A 23,821-nucleotide genomic window follows, 5' to 3' on the forward strand; every position below is an offset into this window, starting at 1 on the left:
GGGAGGGAGGCGGGAGGAAGGGGCGGGCGCTCACGTGACCGCCTGCCGCTTCCCCGGCGGAGCCACGTCCGCTGCGGCGCGGGGGCGGGGCGGGATGGAGCCCGCTGCTGCCGCCGCCGCCGCCATTTAGGCCAGCCCGCCGCGGGGGTTATCGTTACTGGGGTTGTTGCAGTTGCTGCTGCTGCTGCCATCGCAATCATCAGTATGAGGCGCCTGTCGCAGCTGCTGTTGCTCGCCATGCTCGCCTTCCCCACCGCCCTGCTGCTCCGCGGCGGCCCAGGTGAGGGCGGGCGGGCGGCTGAGGGGAGGGGAGAGGAGAGGAGAGGAGGGGAGGCGGGTGGCCGTTGCTGCCGGGGTGTGTGGGGAGAAGGGGGGAAGGGGAGCCCTCAGCGGGCTCCCCCCTTGGCGATCCGGGTGTGGTGGGGAGGGGGAGCCGCTCCTGCCGCTTTCCTCGGGGCTCTGCTGCTGTCCCGGGGCACCCGTGTGGGGCCGAGCCGCGAGATCGGCCTCGCAAAGCCACGTGGGCGCGGCTGTCCCGCTCCAAACCCACTCGAGATCGTTAGCGGCGGGTTTGTCCCTGTCTGGGGCGGCGCTGGTGGATCGTTAGCAGATGTACCGGCTGCCAGCCGGCCTCCCCCCACCCCCCCCGCCCGGCTCCTCGCCCTCCAACCCCCCGAGTGCCCTTCGCGGCGCCGAGCGCTAAGCTCGGTTTACTCCGGAGCGTTGTCTGGCTCACCATCTGAAAACTACCTCCCTGCTACTAACTCTGGAAAGGCAGAAAGGCAGCCATCTCGCCCGGCTCATCCCGTGGGCTGCAGCACACGCTGCGTGTAAGCTCCGTCCCACGGCGGGCAGCTCTCCTCTCCCGCCACTGCCACATCAGCAGCCCTGCTGACATCCTGTGAAAAAACTAAAGTAGAAGTCTCAGAGAATGTGCTAGCACAGTTGCTTCTGAAGAATACTTATAACCTACCCGTAGCCTGTTCAGATACAAAGGTTTTAGTTATTAAAAAAAAAAAAAAAAAAAAAACAACCCCACCACCCCACCCCAAATCTTTATTTGTAGACTTACAAGTTTAAACCTTCAGCAAATAAAATCACTGTCGTTAGCCTTAGGTTAAGTATTGCACATGGTTGAGCAAAAGGCTTTGAGCATACCTTCTAAAGAGACTCGGGGTGGGGTGGTGTTACATTTGATTTTTCTAGCTCTTACTGACAAACCTGAGGTCCTTGGATGTACTAGTCCTGCTCAATGATTTTTATTCCCCATGCAAGTTTTTAAAAATTTACTTTAATTGTGTACTCATGGCAATTAGATCTTTTTCAAGTTTGTGTAAATCGATCGTCTGTTCATTTCATTTTTGGAAATTTTTTAATTTGTAGTTTTGTGTATATGTTTTTAAAATTCTTAGTCTAGCCTGCATGTACTCTAAACATCAAACAGACAGAACTTTGTCCTGTGGCCACTATTTGTATTAATTATATCTGCCCAGTGTTTGAATGTATGAGACTCGGCTTCGTAAAAGCAAAGAAGCAGTGAACTGTCTGACTGCACATGCTGTGAAGCCTTGCTCTGGAGCCATGCTCTAGATCAGGTTTATTTTCTGAATAGTGTTGTTCTGTTGAACATATGGATATAGTAGTACAGGATATTGAGGAGGTCATACTAAAAAAGACTTTTTTATATTTTAAAACTTGAATAAAAATAAAAATAATAACTTTTTAACTACCTGTGAAAGTGTAGTGTTCTGTTACCAGCAGATGAAAAGGACGTGTTAATCATTTATTAAACTTATTAGTCTTAGAAGAAACAGTACTTACTCAATGTCAGTTCTCTATTGATTAACTAGACACTGAAAGGCTTTCTTGTATTTGCATTTTGGTTTGGTAGGGTCAGGTATATTAGTTGCAGCTCAAGATGCTACAGAAGATGAGGAAGCTGTGGAAGATACTGTAGTTGAAGATGAAGATGATGAAGCTGAAGTTGAAGAAGATGAGCCAACAGACTTGGTAATTGTACATGAATGTTACTTGATAAGTATGAAATAGACCAATAGTGCTTGAAGCTCGATACTTTAAACATATTTAAATGAGTTTAATAGCATCACTATTTCCAAAGAGCTGCTTCAAAGTCCCCAATTAAACTTGTGTTCAGTTTGAAGTTTCAGAAGGTTTTGCCTTTTCTTGAATTACCATTTGAAAAACCACGTGGGGAAAGCCCAATTTCTGACAACCAAATCTGCAGTTTGCAAAAAAAAAAAACCAAAACAAACAAACAAAAAAAAAACAAAACAAAACAAAAAAAAACCAACCAAATGAGGGAACCAGATTCTCAGAGGAGCCCTTTGTAGTTCTTCCCAACTTAAGCTGCATCTCAGTAAGCTGAAAAGGACACAGGGGTGTAGGACTGCTTCATTCTGGCTTCTTTGGTATCTGATTTCAAGGGGCAACAGAATCTCAGTGAAGCTCAATATTAATTCCAAACCCCTTGTTTTGCAGCCTGTTTTTGCTTATGACATTCCTGGTCCCTGACACTTGTTGCAGGTTATCTCTGTTACACCAGTGGCCATATTGCTGTTCAGGGTCACTTGCTTCATCTTGAGAAGGTGAAATACTTTATGTTGTTGTCCTAGTTTCAGCTGGGATTGAGTAATTTTCCTTCTTAGCATCTAGAGTAGTGCTGTGTTTTGGATTCAGTATGGGATTTGGTATGAGAAGAATATTGATAATTTGCTGATGTTTTTAGTCATTGCTGAGAAATCAAGGACTTTTCAACTTTCCATGTCCTGCTAGTATGCAGATGCACAGGAAGCTGGTAGGGAGCGGAGCCAGAGCAACAGACCCAAACTGGCCAGTGGAATATTCCGTATCATGTAATGTTAATCTCCGTATATAGATGAAGTTTGGCGGGGGAGCTGGCTTGCTCTCTTCTGGGATTTTCCCCTGCTCTGGGATTGCTAGCCAGGAATGGGCAGGGCACTGGTCAGTGAGTGGTGAGCAACTGCATTGTGCATCACTTGTTTGTATATTCTGTTATTACTTTTATTATCATTATTTCAATTATTAATTTTTTAATCTCAATCTACGAGTCTCCTTACCTTTACCCCTCCAATTTTTCCCCCCCGCATCCCCTGGCATGGGGGAAGGTGAGCAAGCAGCTATGTGCTGTTTGGATGCTGTCTGGGTTTAAACCATGACAGTAGTTAGTGATCTGCTTGTAGCAGTAGAGTATTGGGCTTGCTGGATGCTTAGTGTACTTACATTGGTACAAAAATTTCTCAAATTTCTGGTGTAAAATAAGAAAGTTTGGGACATTATTAGGAGGAAAAGACATCCATATTGAAAATGGAGACCTGGTAAACTGTTACTTAATTCTATTAGATTTTTACTGAAGTTGGTAAATTGGTGAGCTTATGGTTGACCAGTTTTGTAAAGCGGTAGAAGGTACGCTAGATATTTGGTACTAACAGCATATTAATAAATAACCTTTTGGATGTAATTTGCTTTTAATAGCTAGTCTATGACTTGGGTACAAAACATTACAGTTTTTAGGCAGTATCTTTTATTCATCACTGAAATAGAAGATACAGTTTTGCATAGCATCTTGAAATCATGATGCTAGGTGCTCAGCTCTGGTTCATGGCTTTCCTAGATCATGGTACATGTGGGCTATCCACTGCTTCAGGTGGTTGTTTAAGCAGTGAATTCAAATGATCTAACTCGCTAACAGGCAGTTAATTCAGACAGTTCAGAATGGGTTCAGCCTTGTTTTTATTTGGTGGGGGAGGTGGCAATCCCGTGATCCCCATGTGGAAAATAAGCCTTTAATGCTTGTAATTTGCTAAATTAAAAAGTGGATCATCACAAAGGTGAGCTTGAGCAAATGAATCCACAAACTTAGGTCCAACAGTCTAACCATTTCCAGGAGTAGGTAACAACTAATTAAAAAAGAATATAAATACTCCTTCTAGTGAAAGTACCTCTTATTTGCCTCATAGTTGCCTGTAATTTTGGAAAGGTGTTTTCTAAATAGAAATCGTTTAATGTGAACACTTAACATTTAGATTGTATTCTTTTCCTTCCACTCCCAGAGACCTTACTGTTGCTTTCTGATTATAAGCCTTTCAGTACAGCTACAAGTAGTTCAGATTAGTCACTGTGTCAAGTAGAAGTAGCAGCAGGATAAATGCTGAAAATGATGCTAATCAAAGCTAGAGGGAGAACCGACTATGTGCTAATCCTGCAACAGCAGGAACTGATACTAGTTCTTGGCATTGTTGTGTGTGTTGACACGTGGGATTCTCATGCAACAAGCATGGTCTTTGCTTCACTGTTCACTATAGGATTTTTCAAAAAAGTCTCTTGTCTTAGACAGAAGAAAAAGAGGAAGAAGACTTGTCAGGAGAACCTAAAGCCTCACCTAGTGCTGATACAACCATCTTATTTGTGAAAGGTGAAGGTAAGAGTCCTGTGCTAATCTACCATCATCTTTAGTGTTGCTTAGACTGTATCAGTGTGCGCATAAAATAGTGAAGTTCTAAACAGCCAGAATCTGTTCTGGATACTCTCCATCTAGAAACAGGCTAGGTGTGGTGTATGAAGTTTCTAACGGTTGAGTATTTTTTGTGTTTTAGACTTTCCAGCAAACAACATCGTAAAATTTCTGGTGGGCTTCACCAATAAGGGTGCAGAAGATTTCATTGTTGAGTCTCTCGATGCTTCTTTCCGGTATCCTCAAGACTACCAGTTTTATATTCAGAACTTCACAGCTCTCCCTCTGAATACAGTAGTTCCACCACAGAGACAAGCCACGTTTGAGTACTCTTTCATCCCTGCTGAGCCTATGGGTGGTCGTCCTTTTGGACTAGTTATCAATCTCAATTACAAAGATGTAAATGTAAGTGATGTTGTAGTTCATTTTAGTCTTTCTAGTTGATGTGGAAATGTCAGGAAGGAACTGCTTAGTCAAGTTACTACCTCTTCAGAAAGTTGAATGCCTTTGTGGTTTTTAAGCAAAGCACTAAATACATAATCACAGTAAATGTCTGTCTATATGTTTTACAATAGCCCCCCATATACAGTTAGTTCTGTGTATGTTAGACTTGAAGTTATGTCAGCAATGGAAGCTAGAATGCCTTAGGACTGTGTAGTAGTGGGCTGTACTCATAAAAAAAAAAAAAAAACAAAAACAAAAAAACCCACACCCACAAAACACACCCAAACAAAACCAAAAAACTAAAGCTTTCTTTACGGCAACTTAAATTTGGCTGGGCTTTGGTATCAAACAACTGTCAACCTGAATCCCATCTGCAAACTTGAGTTTGAGCAAATACATAGCCAATAGTTGCAATCTTGGGGAAGACTATCCTTCCTTAAGCATAAATGGGGATTCAGATAGGGGATTCTTCTCTTTTAGTGCAGGTCAAAGTTTAACAGGCTTCTGTACCTTTCTGTTTTGGTTGTTCTGATAAGAAGCCTTCATATGTAATATCTTATGTTATTTCCTGTAACATTGAAGGCTAGATGTGACTTTTTTTGCTACTGTCAAGACTGTTCTTTGTACTTGCACCAAAAAGTTTGCACTTCTATGTGTTGAGTCAGACTTGCACTCATTATAAACTTAATCAAGTCTCATGCAGAATGTAATATATTCCAGAGTTTTTCCAAGAACATGGAAAAAGATAAAACATTTGTGTATGTGTTCAAAAAATTAATTTAAAATATTATGTGGAAACTTTGTTATAGGGCAATGTGTTTCAAGATGCTGTCTTCAATCAAACTGTTACAATTATTGAAAAAGAAGATGGGCTGGATGGAGAAACGTAAGGAGGCTGGAGATTCATGTTTAGTTAGTATAATGATAGAACAAGTTGTTGATAGTGCCAGTGAGAATAGTTTTTGTATCCTCATTAAATGTTAGGTCTGATGTGTTTTGCTGATGGTTGTAGTGGGCATTTGACTTGTACAATGTTGTTAGACTGAAAATATTAACTTTTTTTTTTTTTCCCAAATTAAGATCTGTATTAATACAAGAAATGTTCAGGATTGGTACTGTGTTGATGAGCAGTTTACACGTCAGCTTTGGCTCAGATTTTAAGCCTGGACTAGGACCTGATGTTATACAGCTACGTAGCAATTAAAAGCTGTTAGGCTTTTGTTATGTTACAGTGCTTTTTTCCTAAGAATTAAAGATGCAGATGGTCCGTAGTGTTGGGCACTGAGTCCTACTGTAGAAGACTGGAATAACTTGCTTCTGGAGCATGTTAGTATAATCCAACATTACATAAACTGAAAGATATATTTTGAATATGAGAGGAACTCTCATTCTGTGTTGTACTAACCGCTATCTGTAATGGGTATCTTTCAGGATTGGGGTTTTTCCCCTGTCTTAAAGACTAAGTACATGTGATAAACCAAGAAATAGCTGTTGCATTAATTCATATTTCTCAAGTAGCATAGCATCAATGAAAGAACAATTGATCATGTGAAAATGTGTGATACTCTGACAAAGGAGCTCCCAAAAGAATTAAAATTATTAGAACCAGTTTGCGTTAATCATGTGAATAGATAATTACCCTAGAAGAAGGATGTTCGATTAAGTGTCTTCTGTCGTTTAACTCCATAATTTTCTTTGTCATAAATCTGAGTTAAGATGTTCAACTTATAATGGATTCTTCACCTGTAAACTCCTGCCTGCTCCCCAAATTAATTTCAGTTATAATTTATGTTCACCTCTTGCTAAATATCAACAGGTATTTCAGGTAGAATTATTCAAAACAAACCAAAATGCACAGATTTTTAAAATTGTTTGCATAGGTAGAACTCTAACTGTGGAACACAGGACAAGATAAGCAAGGCCTTTCAAAGCTCTGTTGCCAATAAATTAGTATCCTCGCAGCACTTGCTTTGCAGTAGTGTACTAAAAGCGTACAAAAGATTTAGGCTTTTTTAAGGGTTTTGGAAGTGGTTAAAGCTGTCACAAACATAAATATTACCTGTAACCCAATGTCTTTAAACTCGATACTGCAAAAGAGTTCTTTCAGTTACTAAACTTCAGTAAGTATTTACAAGTTTCCCAGTTTATACAGCATTTTTCAAATGTTCTGTTGCTCAGAATTAAATTCAGGATTACACTTTCTGAAATCAAAGTCAAAATAATTATTTAGTATTTGTTAACACTAAAGTTTCAGATATTTTTTTTTTCTACACTCACCCCCTACAAAATTTCTTGGGAAAGATCAAGTGGGTATGTAGCCAAAACTAGTTATTGTTTCTATGCCTCTTTAAAGTCTCTTATACACTTCAAATTTTTAGTTAATGGTTTCTTAAACTGTGTGTGTTGTTTTTTAAAGGATCTTCATGTACATGTTCCTTGCTGGACTGGGTCTACTTGTCATTGTTGGCCTACATCAGTTACTAGAATCAAGGAAGGTGGGTAGTGTATTTTGACTATGTACTTGTTAATACAAGACCTTACTGATACGAAAAGAAAGCAATTCAGTAATTGCTTCTCACATGCTGCTTCTGACATGCAATGGTACAGGTAGAACTTCAGAAGATTCACTTTTGCAACCAAGATCTTGGAGATTACTGGCAAAACCAGAGACCTTTTAAAAAACGTTCATAATTGGAGACATTTAGATTGCTTACCTAATGCTCTTTGGCACCACACTGAAGGGGTTGAATTGGAAGCTTTGATACCTTCCAGACACTGGATGTGTGCAGTTACTGATTGAATACTGACTGGGTAGACTTTCCCCATGCTCTCTATTTCTGTCTGTTAATCTAAGTCAGACTTTGGGGAAAACAGTTGTGTAGTCCTTTGTTTAATTATCAGTGCTCTGCCATAATGCTGATTAGAGCCTTTATAATGCTATACAGCTAAAGGTTTGTCCATGTAAGTGGTCTGGCAAGTTAAAGGTGTTGAAAGCCTGAGTCTCATCGGCATGCAGTGCATAGGTTATGTCTTTGTACAGTCTGGCTTACGATACTTTAAAAGTAGCTGTCCTCAGGAAGAAGAATGGAATGATTATTGTGCTTTGAAATCTATTTTGCAAGGTGACATACAAGAATATTATGCTATTCTAAGAAAGTATAACAAGACCGGTCATCGCAAAGTTTGATTAATCATCAGCTGTTTTTTCTAACCAGTATAATGAACTTGCCTAGTCATGCATGAAGTCTTTATATCTTTGCGTGGAATAAGTGTCGTAAGGCATTAGAAGTGGTTACGCCAAGCTTAGGTGAATAAATTGTTAATGGTAAAGAAAGTTAAAGCTAAGCTACAAAGACATCTTCATAGATTGACTAGCCTTAAGTTTGTGTCTTAGTGAAATAATTACAATTCATTGAATACAGCATTATTAGTTATTTCTAATACTGTTGCTCTCAAAACTTTGTGGAAAGAAAAATCTTTACTTCTTGAATTTTCAGAGGAAAAGACCAGTACAGAAAGTAGAGATGGGAACATCAAATCAGAACGACGTTGATATGAGCTGGATTCCCCAGGAAACTTTAAATCAAATAAGTAAGTAGTCTGCCTTCCACAAGCTAGAGCATAACAAACTTACTTAATTAGTTGTAACTGAATAAGTAGCTGACACCAGTTTCTCAGAACAGCAGGGAATAAAATAGTCTAAAGCACCGTGCTTAATGATTAGACTATTACATGAGCAGCCTGTTCTTGTATAGAACAAACTTCAGTGGTTGATACAATAATGAGTGTTAGTGACTTTTATAATTTGTTCTGTAGATTCTTTTTTCAACAGTATAAAATTTCTACCCAAAACCTGAATCACAAAGGAGGTTTAAATAGGAGAAAATACCTATCATCTCAAAGTTTCTGTAAGTTGTTTGGAAGTTTTTCTGTAGACCAAAGTTTTAAATAAGCATTAGAAGTGTGTATTAGCTAAAGCCATGTTAAGACTTGGTATTAATGTCTTTCACAAGTCCAAAATTTTAAGTTCTACTTGATATCTGCAATGCCAACTGTAAACCCAATATTTAATTTCTTTAGACCATTTGTGTGTTTGTGGATATTTCTAACTTCTCTTGCTGTTTCTTCTGTTTTGCTTTCCCATGGCTTCAGTGCAGAGTAGACGAGGTGAGGCAAACTCTGGTCTAAAGAGTGGAAGTGCTTAATGTGTTGTCCATGTGATAATTGGGTGTGGATAGAAGTACAGCTTCCTGCATGCAGTGCTTGGTGATGTAGCATGAGCAGGAAAGATTACAGAACAGATGCATGCAACCGTACAAACACATTTTATATACATACACATTTGTTTTCATATATTATAAATATGTGTGTGCATCTATATTATTTCTGGCTATATTGTAATAATGTAGTTTCAGTAGAATATTGCAGGAGTACTGTTACCTCTTCTAACAGTTCCCAGAACCCTTTATCTAAAAGGCAGATGTGTATCTTGCCTTCTTTGCTACCTTGGTGTAGTGTCAAGCTAATGTTAACATGAGGGGGGTGGAGGACTGATCATGGCCAATGGCTGAGTGCATCTTGTTTCAGTGCGAAACAAACCTCAGCCTTGGGTATAATACTTTTAACAGTCAGATTTATCTTCCCGTGCCTCCCTTATCCCAGGTGATCTCCTATCACTAGCAGCATTGGTTGGTGTGAGGTGAGAGCCTCACTTAAAACAAAGTGCATCCTAGACAAGAGAAGTGCTTTGGAAAACCATTTGCAAGAACTACCTTTATCTGGAAAAGACTCATGTTTTGATGAGATAAGCATATTTGAGCTTTTATTCAGTGTAGAAGGGCTAGAAGCCTTATCTGTGGTAATGAAATTGTGCCAGGAGTTGGTGACATAATTTTTTGGTTCCTTCACCCTTTTAAACTGTACTTGCATTACATAGGAATGAAGGCTGGTATTTTACTTCTGAAGATGTAAGCTTTCTTGTACACTGTCTTCTGTGAGATACAAGAATGATAGTATAAAATCTATACACAGCAATTTGAAAAGCTTCAATCTAGCAAGAAAGACTGAAGCTCTGAAAGCTAATTTTTTTTCCAAAGAGGAAGCTGTCTTTCAAGAGGTTCAAATCCTGTCAGTGTTTGGGTCCTGTCCACCATCCCTTTCTTAAGCTAAATAGGTATTCATATCTTAATACCTGAAGTTTAGCAAAAACAGATGTTTAAGTTGTTCTTAATTGTGGTTTTCTTTAGGTTCAGGTTACTTTTAGTTAGAACTCTACACTAGAATCCTTTGCAATACACAGCCTTCACGATCCTCAGAAGTTCTTGACTGTTTATTGTTGAAAGACATCTCATGCTGTACTTACTGACTTGTAATGGCATGATGGCTGCTCCTTGTATTTTAAACAGTGAAATTATTTGAGACTGTTCTGTTTAAGAAAACATGCATTTTTAAGTCAAGAGATACCCTTAGCAATCAGTTCAGCACTTCATACAAAGTATTGCAGCTTTTCTACAATATTACAAGGATTGAAATTCTACCTATGTGAGGGCCATCACTGTAAAGGACAGTTATAGGCCCATCAGAGTCTTAAAAGTAGGATGATGTTTCTGGCATCTAGTGATCATACAGCTAAAGCTGTGTGGCTTCCCCATATGGGGTATCTGATTACAAAGTAACATAGTGAAATGTGGATGCTTTCTGGAAAGGTGTGTTTTTTCACAAACAAAACACCTCTGGCTGTTAATCTGTATGAATGTGGAGATATTTCATGCAGGACAAAGCTGTCTAAAGGAGGGTCAGTCACACATTCTTCTGGCAGGTAAACTCAAACCAGTAATGATCAAAATTAACTAACTTTCTAAATGTGTAATTATTGAACATGACTTCTAAACAGCAGAGCATGCAGTTCCATCAGGAGATGGTGTGGGGTTTGTTTTCTGTGGGGTTTATTTGGGCTTTTTTGCATTATGGTAACTGGCAAATTGAACAACCTTCAGCCTGGAGTTGCATGCTACAGAATGGGAAGATTCTTTTTTGTTACCTTCTACTTAGGATGCTAACAGTTAAAAAGCCTTAAGTTGTTTGAACTGGCTTCTTTGTGGTGATGAATTGCACTAGAAGGGCAGATACATGGTCATATAAAATCTAATCTGAAGTAGCTGTAGCAATTGATGCAACTATCTTTGTTTTTCTTTTTTTTTTTTTTTAATCTAGATAAAGCTTCACCGAGGAGGTTGCCCTACAAGAGGGCACAGAAGAGATCAGTGGGCTCTGATGAGTAAATGTTAACTAGTACAACAGTTGAACCTTTACTAATCCTGCCTGTTTGGGTTTTTTGGATTGGAGTAGTGCAGAGAATCCATATCACCATAAGGAAAATACTGCTAAACATTTGGACTGAACAGATTAACTGAATGGTGTTAATATTACTGAAAATGCACTTCTCTTTTTTTTTTTTTTTTTTTTTGGTTAACTGTTGGGGGGTTGGGAGGGGAAGGTAGCCATTAAGATTTGTGCCTGCGTGTGTAAGCAGTTGGTCTTAACAGAACCATGTTACCTGAAATGTGCCTTTAGAGTTCTCTGTAATGCTGGCTTGTCATCTGTACACTCTTTGAAGGATTTTTCTCCTCCCCTTAATCTGAATGTCTAGTGACTTAATCTGTCTTGATTGTATCATGTCTGTATTGGAACCTGTCCCTACGGTGTGCACACACTAAAGTTTGTGTGTGTGGTCCTATTTCAGTGGTGAGGCACTGATCTTTTAGATTTCTGCACAGTTTGCATTCTAAAGGCACAATTGGGTATAGCTGCTCGTAGTGGTAGATATTTTGCTGCTGTTTTGATCTGGGCGTGCAGTGACTTAAAAATCTGAACTTATCTGCATAGATGTTAGGAAGACTCTTACACAGCAGCAGAACTTGTGAAGCATGGAATTTGTGTGCTGAATTGGTATTACTACATAAATTTTTTTTTTTTATACCCAACTTGTTAAATGGTTAGTTATTGAGTCGTGCCAGCATCTTAGGTATTCTGATTATAGTGGTAGCTCTGCAATGTTTACTCAAGAAATTACTGAATAAGCCAGAACAATTTTTCAGTAAGTTCTTGATTCTCTCACAAAAACTAGAATGTCATATATATCAGAATGTGGACTTTTTCTTAAAGCTTTACCTGGGGCAGGCAAGGACTTTGCATATACTGTACACACTTGAAACTGAATTTGAAAAACTGTTGGCTTCAGATAATCTTTTTAAATGGCAAACTATTTAATTCACCCTTTGCAGTTTTTATATCTCGAGCTTCTTTCCAGTGGTCAGTACATTGGTCTGAGTTGTTTTTTTTTTATCACCTTGCCTTTCCTACTAGTAACACAGATGCGTATCCGTTACTAACTACATGTTCGTGCTAAAGCAGAAAAACTATATGTAATCAAAATGGGATTTCCTTTTCTGGCAGGCACAGTTTACGTGATTACCAGGTATTGATCCATATCCACTGCAGTCAGGAATTTAACTGACAGTAAAAAGAGCAGATAATGCAGAGTGCCTCCTTGCTGCCATTCAGGCACTTGGGACAAGGCTTGAATTGTTTGCATCTCAACTGCATCTCTTCCTGTCTCTGAAGGTTATCTGGAAGCTTGTTGTTCAAGAAGAGGCATTGATTTGAGGCCTCTGTTTTCTTATTTTCCTCCCCTTCCTGATCCCTACATGTGGAAGTGCTCTTTTAGATCTCTACTCGCTCTGCAGGGACTGAGCTGCTGAGCCAAGGAATGCTGAGCAACACTTGCAAAGCATGTCTGTGTGTGAAGCATCTAAGCTTTGAAACTACCTGTCCTGGCACTATCTTACTCTACACTTTGCAAGAGTGAACTGTGAAAATGTTCTTGACTCATTTTGCTATCAAAAAGATAAGAATAGGAAAAGCAACCCCAAAGATGCTTTGTTCAACTTCCTGATAATAGAGCTAGCCCAGGCAAAATATTTGTAATAGTTAAGATTGCTGAATCATCATACAGATCACTTAGCAAACAGTTGAATGCTGCCTCTGTAAGAGGTATCTCCACTCAGATTGTATGGAACAACTTTACCTTCAGTGATATAATCTGACTGGTTCTGTGGGAGGTTTAGGGGGCTTACATTCAAGCTTGCATTGTTTCACTTAAGTGTTTATGTAGTAAATGCTTTGTATACTAAAGCCCTATAGCTATTACAGCACCTGGTATACTGAACTTCCACATTCCTTCTCTTGGATTATGGCTCAAACCTGAAATCAAGGTTGTGTTGTAGTTTTTTTTGTTTTGTTTTGTTTTGTTTTTTTTTTTTTACCTTCTGGTAATAGATAATCTTAAAATGTACAATTCTTCCCAAGTGGGGAAGGTACGCTTTTGAGGGGGCTATGATGACAGCTGCTCTAGATACAGTGGTACTCTAGGAAAAAGGACAAAGGATCAGAACAGAGGATACTACTTTGTAATATCCTGGTATTACATGTTTACATAAATAGTTTAGCCCTTAGTGATTGAGTTTTGGAGCAAGTTTGGCCTTTGGAAATCTTACACTGGCTGGGACTTAAGAGAACCTGAAGAGCTGAAGCACTGTGCAAGTAAGAAATAAGTATTTGAAGGTTTCAGCATTCTTCCCTGCACTCAGTGGTTAACATCCAAGTGAAAGGAGAGAGGAGGCAGTTCTGCAGTTTGCATAGGAACTAGCAATGGGAAAGCCCAGTTGTGCCAAGGCTGCCTTTCTGATCATACAACGTGGCAGTCCCTGGGGATGGTCCATAGTAACTTTCTCAGCCAGAAGCAGTTCATAAGAACAGTGGCCAATAGGCCACTACTGCTCATGATAAATGAAGTAACAGTTTTGAATTCCTTGTTAGCTTGCAAAATTTAGCAATAAAATTCTAGTGTGTAGTGGTAACTGAACTTTGGCATCTCTTACATTATTTCAAGTTAATAAGCCAGTCTGCTACACTTAAATTTTCTTCAAATGGGAGAACAGATTTATTGCTTTATTCTGTTGGTTAAAAACTTTCATTTAGGTACTCAAATTTTCTACTCAAATGCAGACAGATAGCTTAGTCACAGCTATGTGACTGATACCATTATTATCATCATCATCAGCTGAGCAGGGTATAGTTTCATTAACTTTAAGATGGAATAAGTAGCAATTCTGACTGTCACACCTCCCCATGTGGCAGCACAGGCATTTGTATAATCTAGCATTCCTACCAGCCTAGTTTTCAGCGAGCTTATTACACTGCCACACAGCTGCTCACATGAGGTGATGAGAAGAACAAGGACTGTGAAAGATGTGAACTATTTTTTTGTTCCTTATTAGTAAGAGTTGCTAAAATGGTTTTAGACTGCAAATAAACTATGGCCTTAGTGCGAAGGACCACTATTAATTCCTTTCTCACAGCTCCTTAACTAACTCAAAAAATTGTGAAGACTTAATGAGTCTGTACTTGAGGTGAGAAAACCTGCTTCAGAGTTTGTCTACAGTGGTAGCAAAGCATTAATTTAGGTATACTTGAACTGCATTTAATACTTGTAGTCTCCTGTGTGCTGTCTTTGTGCCAGCAGTTCATTTTTTTCCCAGTGTCATTTAACCTGAGAAAGAAGAGTGGCTGTCAGAGTACAGGATGAAGTATTGTCTTTATTCTTCATTTATAAAAATAATGAAATTGCAGGCCATGGAGATGAATGGAGCAGACTAGTGATGGCAGAGCTTCTGCTTGTTTCAAAACTGTTCCACTGAACATCTTCCTTCCCTTGGAATGGATGTAATCAAAAGCCTCATTCACTGTTTATTCTTGGAATGCATGGTGCTAAACAAAATGTGGCCATTGAAAGCTCTGAATTCAGAGAAGCAGCAGGAAAGTCAAATACTGATGTAGGCTGGTTGTCCTGTTTTTCAGTGTGCCTGATGTACTGAGCAGCAGTTAAGAGTCTGTTCTCTTTTATTCTCCAAAGGAAGGACAGTACCTACCTCACAGGAGTGACACAAGGGCTTTTTCAGGAGTGTTTCGAAGTTACTTGACTTGCACAATATACTTCCATGGAGATAGTAGGACATAGCACTAGGGTAGCTTGATGGTAACTACATAGATTCATGTTATACAAATTCAGTTCCTTCACTGAACAGAATTTAGCAGCTTTACACTAAGACTTTTCTTAAATACACCAAGGAATGGCAATTAACTTAGGTGAGAACAAAGCCAGAAAGATCCTTTCAGTTTCTGCAGGAGTTTAGAGGTAGGCTAAATACCATTCTTCTAACATTTTTCCATTTATCTCTAAATTTTCCCAGGGATTTTTTTTAATCAAGCGATATGGATGATTGTTTCTGTAGGTACAATCAACAGTCAGTTTGAGTGACTGATTGTTTTGGATGATTAAGCTCAGATGATGTACTGCAAATGAAATGTTAAATTAACATTTACTTTCTTACCTGCTGACTTTCAGTTATATGTGAGATCAGATCTCTTGAAAATGGCTGCAGGTTTTTTGTAAAGTAAACTTGATTTTTTTTTTTTTCTTAGCATTGTGTGGCTTTTTTTTTTTTTTTAAATAAAGCATGAGTATGGCACCAAAAAGCCCGAGTTGTATGCTGGTGCTCCTTTTCCTTGATAAGCAACCTCTAGTAGCAAATACGTAAAGCGTGAAAATATGTTTCTATTAAACTGCTTTTCTACAAGTGTATTTGGAATGGGAATAATAGTGAGGAACTATTCTGTGATGTTTTGGACAGTGGACTAGTATAAAGATTAAAATTCCTTACAAGACTAAGGGAGGGCCCCGAGAATATGTTCAGTAAATTTTTGAATCCTGATCTCTTACAACTGAGCTGTAGTTCCCTACCTTTCCAGAGAGAATAACCTATTGTTAAACTGTAGGCAGCATCAAAAAGATCTGTTAAGATGCTTCAAGGTTGCTGAAGCACAGGGTTATAACAAGGCCAAATCCATATAGCTTTAAAGTGTATGCTGCTGTCTGACCAAATCAACAATAATATTCCAAGCAGTAACACTGAAAGTAGCAGTTGAAACAGGTATAGTGCATCCAAACAAAAGGATGGAAGAAAACTAACAAGAGCCCAACAGAAACAGCTTAAAGGATGCAGAGACTCCTGTATTTGTGAACTACATCTGTGGATAAAGAAGGGAAAACTGAACACATCTGCTTTTAAGGTGCAGTTTTAGCTCACAGAGCATGAAAATAACTCTTAAATTTGAAGTCTGCCTCATCTTTCCCTGAAAAGATCAAGATATATTTTAAAGACTTAATATTGATCTCTGTTCTTTCTAAGCCAGTCATTGCAGTCTTAATTTCAGTAGGCTATCTTTCTGTCCCCTCACATTAGTGGTCTCGATCATAAATTTATATTAATGAAGATGCAGTAAAATTGCAACATTACAACATTCCAATCCCTTAACTGGTGAGGGGAAACTCAGCCTGTCTTTCCTCATCACTTTTGGTCTGTTCAGCTTACATGGAAAGATGAGCTTGTCCTGCCTTAACTGAGTTTTCCCTTTGCCACTTAAATTCACACAGTGAAATCATAAGTTAAGAGCTGGCACTTTCATATAGTGAAGAGGATACTTGGAGTTAATGTACATAGCCATGCAAGATTTTTCAAGATAGACATGGAGGTTATTTTAATAAGACAGATCCAGTCATGCCCTACATGGCCTGGACAGAGCTGGACAGTATAGTTTTCATTCCGATGAAACTGCAGCGGTGGACTGTGTGATTAAAAGCATTTACCCTGAAGATAAAATACAGCATTGGGTTCACTAGATAGAAATTCTGATAGTCAGCACTACCAAAAGCTGCTGGCTGAGGGATCTCCCAGGCCAGTGACAGCTGCTTCTCCTAACACACAAGCACAAGAGAGCTTTAGTCCCTTCTCCAAAGCAGCATCTAAATGTGCCTGGCTTTGCTTGCTCATTCTTTGCTCTGTCTTGGTCACGGAAGTAAGTCCAAGCACTGCATTCTTCTGTGCTTTTAAGAAAGTAATTGACAACATGAAACTCAAACTCTGAAAAGCTATAGCTACTAGTCTTCCCCAAAAAAGTCAGGGCTGTAAGCGCTTACGGGGGCAGCTCCTGGGGCTGCGGAAGCAGGGAGAGCAGTGATGCTGTGTGCACACTGCTGCTTTGTCGTGTGCTTTCCTGCGATTGACGGCAGATTAAATTGGGGCTTTTAACTCCATGTGCACCTCAACCATGTTCAGACACAAACAGGTCCACATTCTGCCTTCAGCTAGAGTATTTTTTTCCACGAAAGATGAGTCAGTCCAGTGCCTCCAGAACCCTGAAGTGTTCTTTCCTTGCACAAGCCTGGCTCCACAGCACTACGGAAGCAGCACACAGGACCTTCCCATGACAGCATGCTCCATCCCAGCCTCAGCTGCCAAGTCCACCAGTAAGTTTCCAAGAGAGACAGAAAGGAAGAGCAAGCTGTTTTCTTTAGCAGGAGTCGGCACAGAAAGGAGGAAGGTCTTAAAATACCCTATTGCAAGTTTCCATTGGAAAGGAAAAGCTAGAATTTAAATAGAACCTGATGACTATCACAGCCAGTATGACAAACATTGTCACCAAAATAACACATTATAATTAGAAACAAGTGTAAATACCCTAACAAACTTGATTATGAAGTGTGTTATATTTTCCTTAGAGCCAGTATTTAAGATTTGGTTAATGCTTGGTTGTTTGTAATAGTGGTTCATTCACAGAGAGTGGAAGTGTTTCTCACAGCTGGAAATGACATTTTTGCCCAACGAATCCTAACTGGTTGCTACTCTGAGGAAGCTGACAGCCAGGAGGCACATCTTGCTGTTTGGCACCACAGGAAAGGCAGCCTTTCAGAAAGAAAAAACCGAACGAAACAGGATTTGGCTTGTATCTTACAAACCACGCTGTGCAGGGGCAATCTTCTTTCCAGTGTATTAGTAGTCTGACAGGTTGTGAAACTGCAGCATCCTCTTACCACCCACCCTCAACTGAAGGGTAGGACGAGGATGAAGTACGAGGCATCAGTTGCAGTCGTGTAGCCAGAACAATCACTGACCTCCCTCAGTAGTGTTACTCCGTGCTCATACAGGGCAAGATGTTCCCTCAAGGTCCCCTTGAGACTCACCTCCCTCTGCTTCTCTTAAATGCATCTCACTGGGTGTCATTTACTGGTCGTTTAGTTAGGTGCAGCCCTCCTCGTGGTTACTCCAGTTTTCCTTTAGTGGCAATCCCCAAGGGCCATCACCCCATCATTGCTATTATGCTGAATTTGTAGAATTGCACCAAAGGAGATGTCATGGATTCACTGCGCTGGTAACAAGTACAGGCCACCAAGGGTCTGTCGACAACCAGCAGAACATCCCACAGCTGCAGTGTGGTAAAACGCTGCTACAAGGAACCCTGGGAGGAGCTGCTATCACTTTTAATTAAAAGTGTTGTTCAAATCAGGTGCCTTCGTTTTAAGCAGGTGTTTTACAGCTGCTAAAGAAAATATTTTGGTTCAGAAAAAACTTCAAAACTGTTTACAAGAGGTGCATTCACCAAAAAGTAATAACCTGGTGCCTTAAAAGCAGCACGTGGCTTTGGATCCCGTGCAGAAGGGAGGCGCACGGGTCGCTCCATTCTCCAGGTCCCTTCCTTTCCCCTGCCCGCAGCCCCAGCAAGCTTTCTAACCAGCTCAGTGCTCATTCTGGGTTTCAGGCAGCTGCGCTAAAAGGCCTCTGTGGTTTCAACTCCAAAAGATACTGGCAGATAACGATCTAGACAGGAGATCAAAAAAATCAAATGTGCTGTGTTGTGGTGTAGGCTTTTCACAGATTGCTGTGTGTACGCAGGCAGATTGATACTTTGATTTTCTCCAGCTGTGGAGCGTGATGGACCTAATATATGTAACCTTGAGGCCTGTAAAGCTTTAGTCGTATGGGCACCTTGAAGGCAACAGATGAAATGATGCGAAGTATCCTGCCACCAAAAAGGGATTTACTGGCAAAGTGAGCAAATGTACAAGTATTGTATCCCACTCAGCAGCAGTGGATGAGATAGCACGTGTTCTACCTCCTCTCCCCAGCTGCTGCCTGGGAGCCCCGTGCATCAAGTAGGGACACACTTCAGCAGAAACAGTGGAAAAAGGCAAGGAAAAAAGTTACGTTTTTTGTTTACAGCCAAGTTTTACCCAGTCACTTCTCCATTCCCAAGCACGGGTCACATGGTGAAGCTTGAGTTGCAGACACATGGGAGAACTATTTATTGGTCAAGGCAAGCCTACACCTCCCAAGTAGCACTGCCATCACCCTAAAATAAAATACAAGTATTGTCTTCTGGGTGCAGATTCATTAGAAGTCAGATGGTGCTCATTTGAGACAAGGGGTCTAGTTGCAAATCCAAGCTGTGGTCATTCTCTGTACAATCAGATAACAGGAGATGGGAGGAAAAGTTGTTTTGCTTTAGTTACCCAAATGTAGCTGAACTTATTCCTGCACCCACTCCTTGTCTGAGGGCAGGGGCTGCTACTCCTGTGTGCGCACACACACACACACGTGGGGCCATTTCTTTGCATACCTGCTGCAAACAGACACATTTTCCCGTTCCTCGTATCCCAGCTGCTCGGATTACGCGTTACGACGGAGCCACCGACACGTCTGGCTGACATTTTATCCCAACCTTCACGCATTTTTATGAGTAGCATGGCCATGCTCCCTGCATGGTTACAGGCTAAAAATTACCGATGGAAAGTCAGCCCACAGCAGAGCCGGCCTTTACCACATTAACCCCTGTATCAGATTATGAAAATAGATCAGGCCTTTCATGATGAAAAGCCTTTTCTCCAGTAAACTTCTCTCTTATTTACAGCCTCCTATTGACTGATGTCTGTAAACTGCTTCACAGCCCTTTGCTGAAAGGCCCTAGAGAAGTTCAAACACTTTCACAACAGCGTATTCCAAATGCCCATCATCCAGTTTCCTCATACACTCCTAGCAGTTTCCCCTGCCAAACCAGAGACAAATCTGGCACAGGAGAAGTAAACAACAAGCACAGCAAAGGAGAAAGCTATTTTCAGTTCCTACTACTCAGAGGATTGCTACAAGGTTTTCTACTGCATTACGCATAGAGGTTTGGTGAGCCAGAGAAGTCTTCCCACTTACTAGTATTTAACATATGAAAAACTCCTGCTTCCTTTGAATGTGGTTTTTTTTTTTTTTTTTTAATAGGCTCAGAGGGGACTTGAGAACTGAAAGCAGGAGGCAATACTAGAATTTTTGGAAAGCTTCACCAGTGCTTCTCAACTCCATCTTTACTTAGTTTCAGCTCTGTGGGGTGATTTCAGATGCATCCTGAAATGAAGGCATCTTGGCCCCTTACCTAGGAGTAGTCTGAAAGTTTTAATTTCCTTAGAGAATTTACTCAACTTTTTCCTCTGCCAGGCACCCCCTTAACACCGTGACACACACAGGTTACATGTCACTTACCTGAGGTGACACACGCAGCCAGCCACAGCAAGGTTGATGTTCCCGTAGCTCTTGGGCATCCCATTCTGTGCAGTAACTGCCACCAGTCTGTGTCTTCACTGCTGTCTTCGAGCAGGCCGACTTCCCTCTACCTCCACACTACCTTTCTCCCGGGTGCTAATCCACTTAATGTCTTTGAAAAAAAAAAAAAAAATTAGATTTCACTGGAAAAATGGTTTCATAAATATCTTTTTACAACACAGACGTCCTGCTGCTGTGTCTTTCAGCAGTGCAAAAACGCAACAATTCTCCTTGCTCACATCCCACCCCTTGTGTTGAAGAGGCCTCAGTGCCCAGGTGAAGCTGCTGATGAGCCTTGTCAGCACAGGGCGGTTCTTGCAGCCTTTGCACCTGGAAGAGGTGCAGCTGGTGAGAGATCCTAAAACACCAAATAATTCTGCCCCAGAGCGCTCCTCCCTGTGCTCTGCCTCCCCCCTCAGTCCTCTGATAAGTCCCAAGCAAACACATGCACTCCTCAGGATGAGTAAGTCTGTAAATTTTCATAGGACCAAGGGCACACACCACCAGCATCTGGCACCCACTCGACTTGTCAGAGAAACACCTTTCGCTTGCTCGGTATAGATCGTCCTGTCAGGACTGGTGAGAAGGAGTTAAATCACCTGAAACTGCATTCCCAATGACACAATCCTCGGCTGAGGTGATTAGGAAAGACACCAGGGTGGCCGTGTTGAAAAAGGCCAAGAGCTTCAAGCTTGCGGAGTGCAAGTGTGTGCATCTGCAGGACACGCTCGAGGCTCCGGAGGGGGCTGCATGAACAAAACCCTTCTGCTCATGTTCTTACTCCAAAACCAGAGGAACAAACTGCGACTGTATATCCCCTCAGCAGAGCTGCTGGCTCAGGAATCCCAGCTGTGCTAAACCTCCTGTCATTTTAGGGATATTTCCACTTTCTCTAATCTGATCCAGCACGGTACTAATTTCCAAGACTGTGGAAACCCTGTGATCTGCCAGCAAATACGCAGGTACCAGCGGTCACTGGTTTCCAGACAGCGACAACAATATGCTCCAGGACATTTGTTTCCCCTGTTCCCTGCGTGTGCACATGAGGACATGGAGCAGGGAGGGCAGCCCCAGTGTGGGGCTGGAGGCTAAACCCGAGCTCAGGAATTCCAGAGCACGCCCAGGACCCAAAGTCCAGGGGTCACCACAGGGACACGGTGCTACCAGCCCGCAGTACGTATGCAGCCAGGCAACCCATCATCCCCCCAGGCCCTCTTAAAATGTCATCCCACTAGCAGGTTAGATACATACACACACACACCTCCCCCGTCCCCATTTTATTCCCCCTTCCCCAGACCTGGGACCAGTTTCTGTGAAACATTCAGCTCCTGTCTGATGTGAGGGAGGTTTTCGAAATCCCCCAAGGCAAAATGTGGCCGTTCCCTTATTTAAACAGATTGGAGAGCAAAACCCCAGCGCCTTCCTCATTGCTTGGTGCGCTGCGCCGAGCTGCTCCCCTGTGCGGGTGCTTACAGCTCCTGCCAAGGAGAGGGACTGGAGAGGGCAAAGTACTTCAGTACTTTGCTCCTAGGCTGGAGACCTCAAGTGACCCACGTCACCGGAAGATTCTGGTGCATTATACAGCTTTTACTCACTTTCCTCCCCAAGGTTGGCCGCTCGGGTACCCAAGTTCTAGGAAGTGCCAGCGTGGCCCATTTTTACAGTCCACCAGTCAGAGATGTCCCAATTAAACAATCTAATGCATTTCTCCAGCCTTCTCTTTTCCTGCCTTAACAGAGTGGATGATAAAAGATGGTGCCTCTTAGACTGTTTGACATACAGAAAGTGCCAGTTACTCCGTGCTGGGGTCATGCATCTCCCTTTAGCAGACAGTTCTAAACCTCAGGGTTTCCCGAAGTGACATTTTCAATCCCATCCTAACTCTACAGAAATACCTAAAGGCATGTGTGATACCCCAAACCGGTGGCTTGTAAACAAGGAAAGGTTTCAGGTGGACTTTTGCCCCTTTCCACCTTTGCTAGTTGAATCATGACTATTTTTGTTTGTTGAATAGGGCAAACCACTACGTTAAGAGTATCAACAGCACATCATTTCTCATTGTACTCACTTTTTGAAGACTTAGGCGTAGGTATACAGGCCTCCCATCCCTCAAATGCTGGGTACTCTGTGAGAGTTGGATAATCGAAAACAAATATTTTTATTCCCTTCTCTTTACCAGTTTGCATGTCAGTAGCAGTAAAAATGAAAAAAGAAGCTCCAACTAGGCTCCGCATACCGCTTAAGGACAGCTGGTTTTCACCCAAGCATGCTATCAAACCAGCCCTCCCGCCCGTCCCCACGGCCCACAGTTTCGTGGGGAAAAAAACACCCTCCTGGTGCCCCTCGCTGCCAAGGCATCCCCGTGGTGGCAGGGGACTTAGGCCTTCCCCAAACCTTAACGCCCTGGGCGAGTGCCTGGACTCCACGCCCGAGGCGCTGCTGTGAGAGACCCACAGCGCGTCAGGCCGTGCTGCTCTCTCCACCCACGTCAAGGACTAACCGGCAGCTTCACCTTCAAAAAGGTGGGGAAAAGGCTTTAGGGAACGCGGAAAGGAAGCGGCAAGTCGGAGGAGATACCCCCCCCCCCCCAACCACCACCTCCCCATCCCTCCGGTAACCTGATGTTTCAGGCCAGCTCTAGCTGCTGCTGCCACCGGCGTTAGTGCCGGGAGGAGCGGAGGCAGGAGGAGGGCGAGGGAAGCTCCAGCAAGGAGCAAAGTTTCACCGGCTGCAGGACATTACCCTGTCAAAAGCAAGAAAAGCAGGGAAATCCCCCGCTCAGGAACGGTCACAGTCAAGTTTCGGTAGGAGGAAAGGGCTGGGCACACCAACTGTACCCTCCCGTGGCCAAGAACCAAGTGCTAAGTCATCTCTTTCGTAAGTAGTCAGTCACCATCACTTCCTAGCCACATAAACTCAGCCCGTTTGATTTCACACTTCATGACAGGTCCCCACACCATTTGGATGCGAGTTTCACCATCAGCCTCACAGGAGGAGGGGAGATTTCTCAGGCCAGGGGGTGGGAGAAGGAGGAAAGTGATTTCCTGCAGGTTTCCTCCCTCAGAAATCTCGTTCCCACCCCTCCAGCTCACCCCGAGATCGTTCACAGAGCCCGGCTCTGTCAGATCTGTCTCGGTTTGGGGCAGAGCTGGCTGACTGGTTTTCTCTGAACCTGGCCCTGCTTGGCAGTGAGGGACCAGGACCTCACCCGAGTGTGCTGTGGGGAATTTTAACCTCTGTCACAAAGGCGCAGGAGGCCAGAGGGAGGAAAGCAGCAGCAGTTAACCCTCACGGGTACGTCTCTCTGACTCTGAATCTGGTTCACTTCTCTACCAGAAAGAAC

The 23,821-nt window shown here is 42.0% G+C and overlaps 1 protein-coding gene across 3 annotated transcripts; it reads left to right on the top strand.

Moving 5' to 3' along the window:
* Nucleotides 1-42: 42 nt before the first annotated feature.
* On the top strand, nt 43-11,919 carry SSR1 (signal sequence receptor subunit 1). Of its 3 annotated transcripts, XM_042806843.1 has the most exons (9): nt 43-280; nt 1,892-2,010; nt 4,372-4,459; nt 4,635-4,897; nt 5,746-5,822; nt 7,353-7,431; nt 8,434-8,527; nt 9,089-9,103; nt 11,150-11,919. In XM_042806843.1, the coding sequence occupies exons 1-9, from the start codon at nt 205-207 to the stop codon at nt 11,215-11,217; spliced, it is 879 nt and encodes a 292-aa protein (XP_042662777.1). In that variant the 5' UTR covers nt 43-204; the 3' UTR covers nt 11,218-11,919. The 3 variants fall into 3 exon arrangements, with proteins under 3 accessions (XP_042662777.1, XP_042662778.1, XP_032847849.2); XM_042806844.1 differs by lacking the exons at nt 9,089-9,103; nt 11,150-11,919 and adding an exon at nt 8,753-9,039; XM_032991958.2 differs by lacking the exon at nt 9,089-9,103 and having other exon boundaries at nt 44-280.
* The last annotated feature ends 11,902 nt before the right edge of the window (nt 11,920-23,821 follow it).

This window comes from Tyto alba, unplaced genomic scaffold, assembly GCF_018691265.1.
Source record: "Tyto alba isolate M040663 unplaced genomic scaffold, T.alba_DEE_v4.0 Super-Scaffold_48, whole genome shotgun sequence".
In the NCBI taxonomy this organism is placed as follows: Eukaryota; Metazoa; Chordata; class Aves; order Strigiformes; family Tytonidae; genus Tyto; species Tyto alba.

Excerpts from the sequence above, each read along its gene's own strand:
- SSR1 (XM_042806843.1), top strand. The coding sequence starts at position 205 with ATGAGGCGCCTGTCGCAGCTGCTGTTGCTCGCCATGCTCGCCTTCCCC. Across the intron at positions 4,460-4,634 it reads CTTATTTGTGAAAGGTGAAG|ACTTTCCAGCAAACAACATC; the intron begins GTAAGAGTCCTG and ends TTTGTGTTTTAG. Across the intron at positions 5,823-7,352 it reads GATGGGCTGGATGGAGAAAC|GATCTTCATGTACATGTTCC; the intron begins GTAAGGAGGCTG and ends TGTTTTTTAAAG.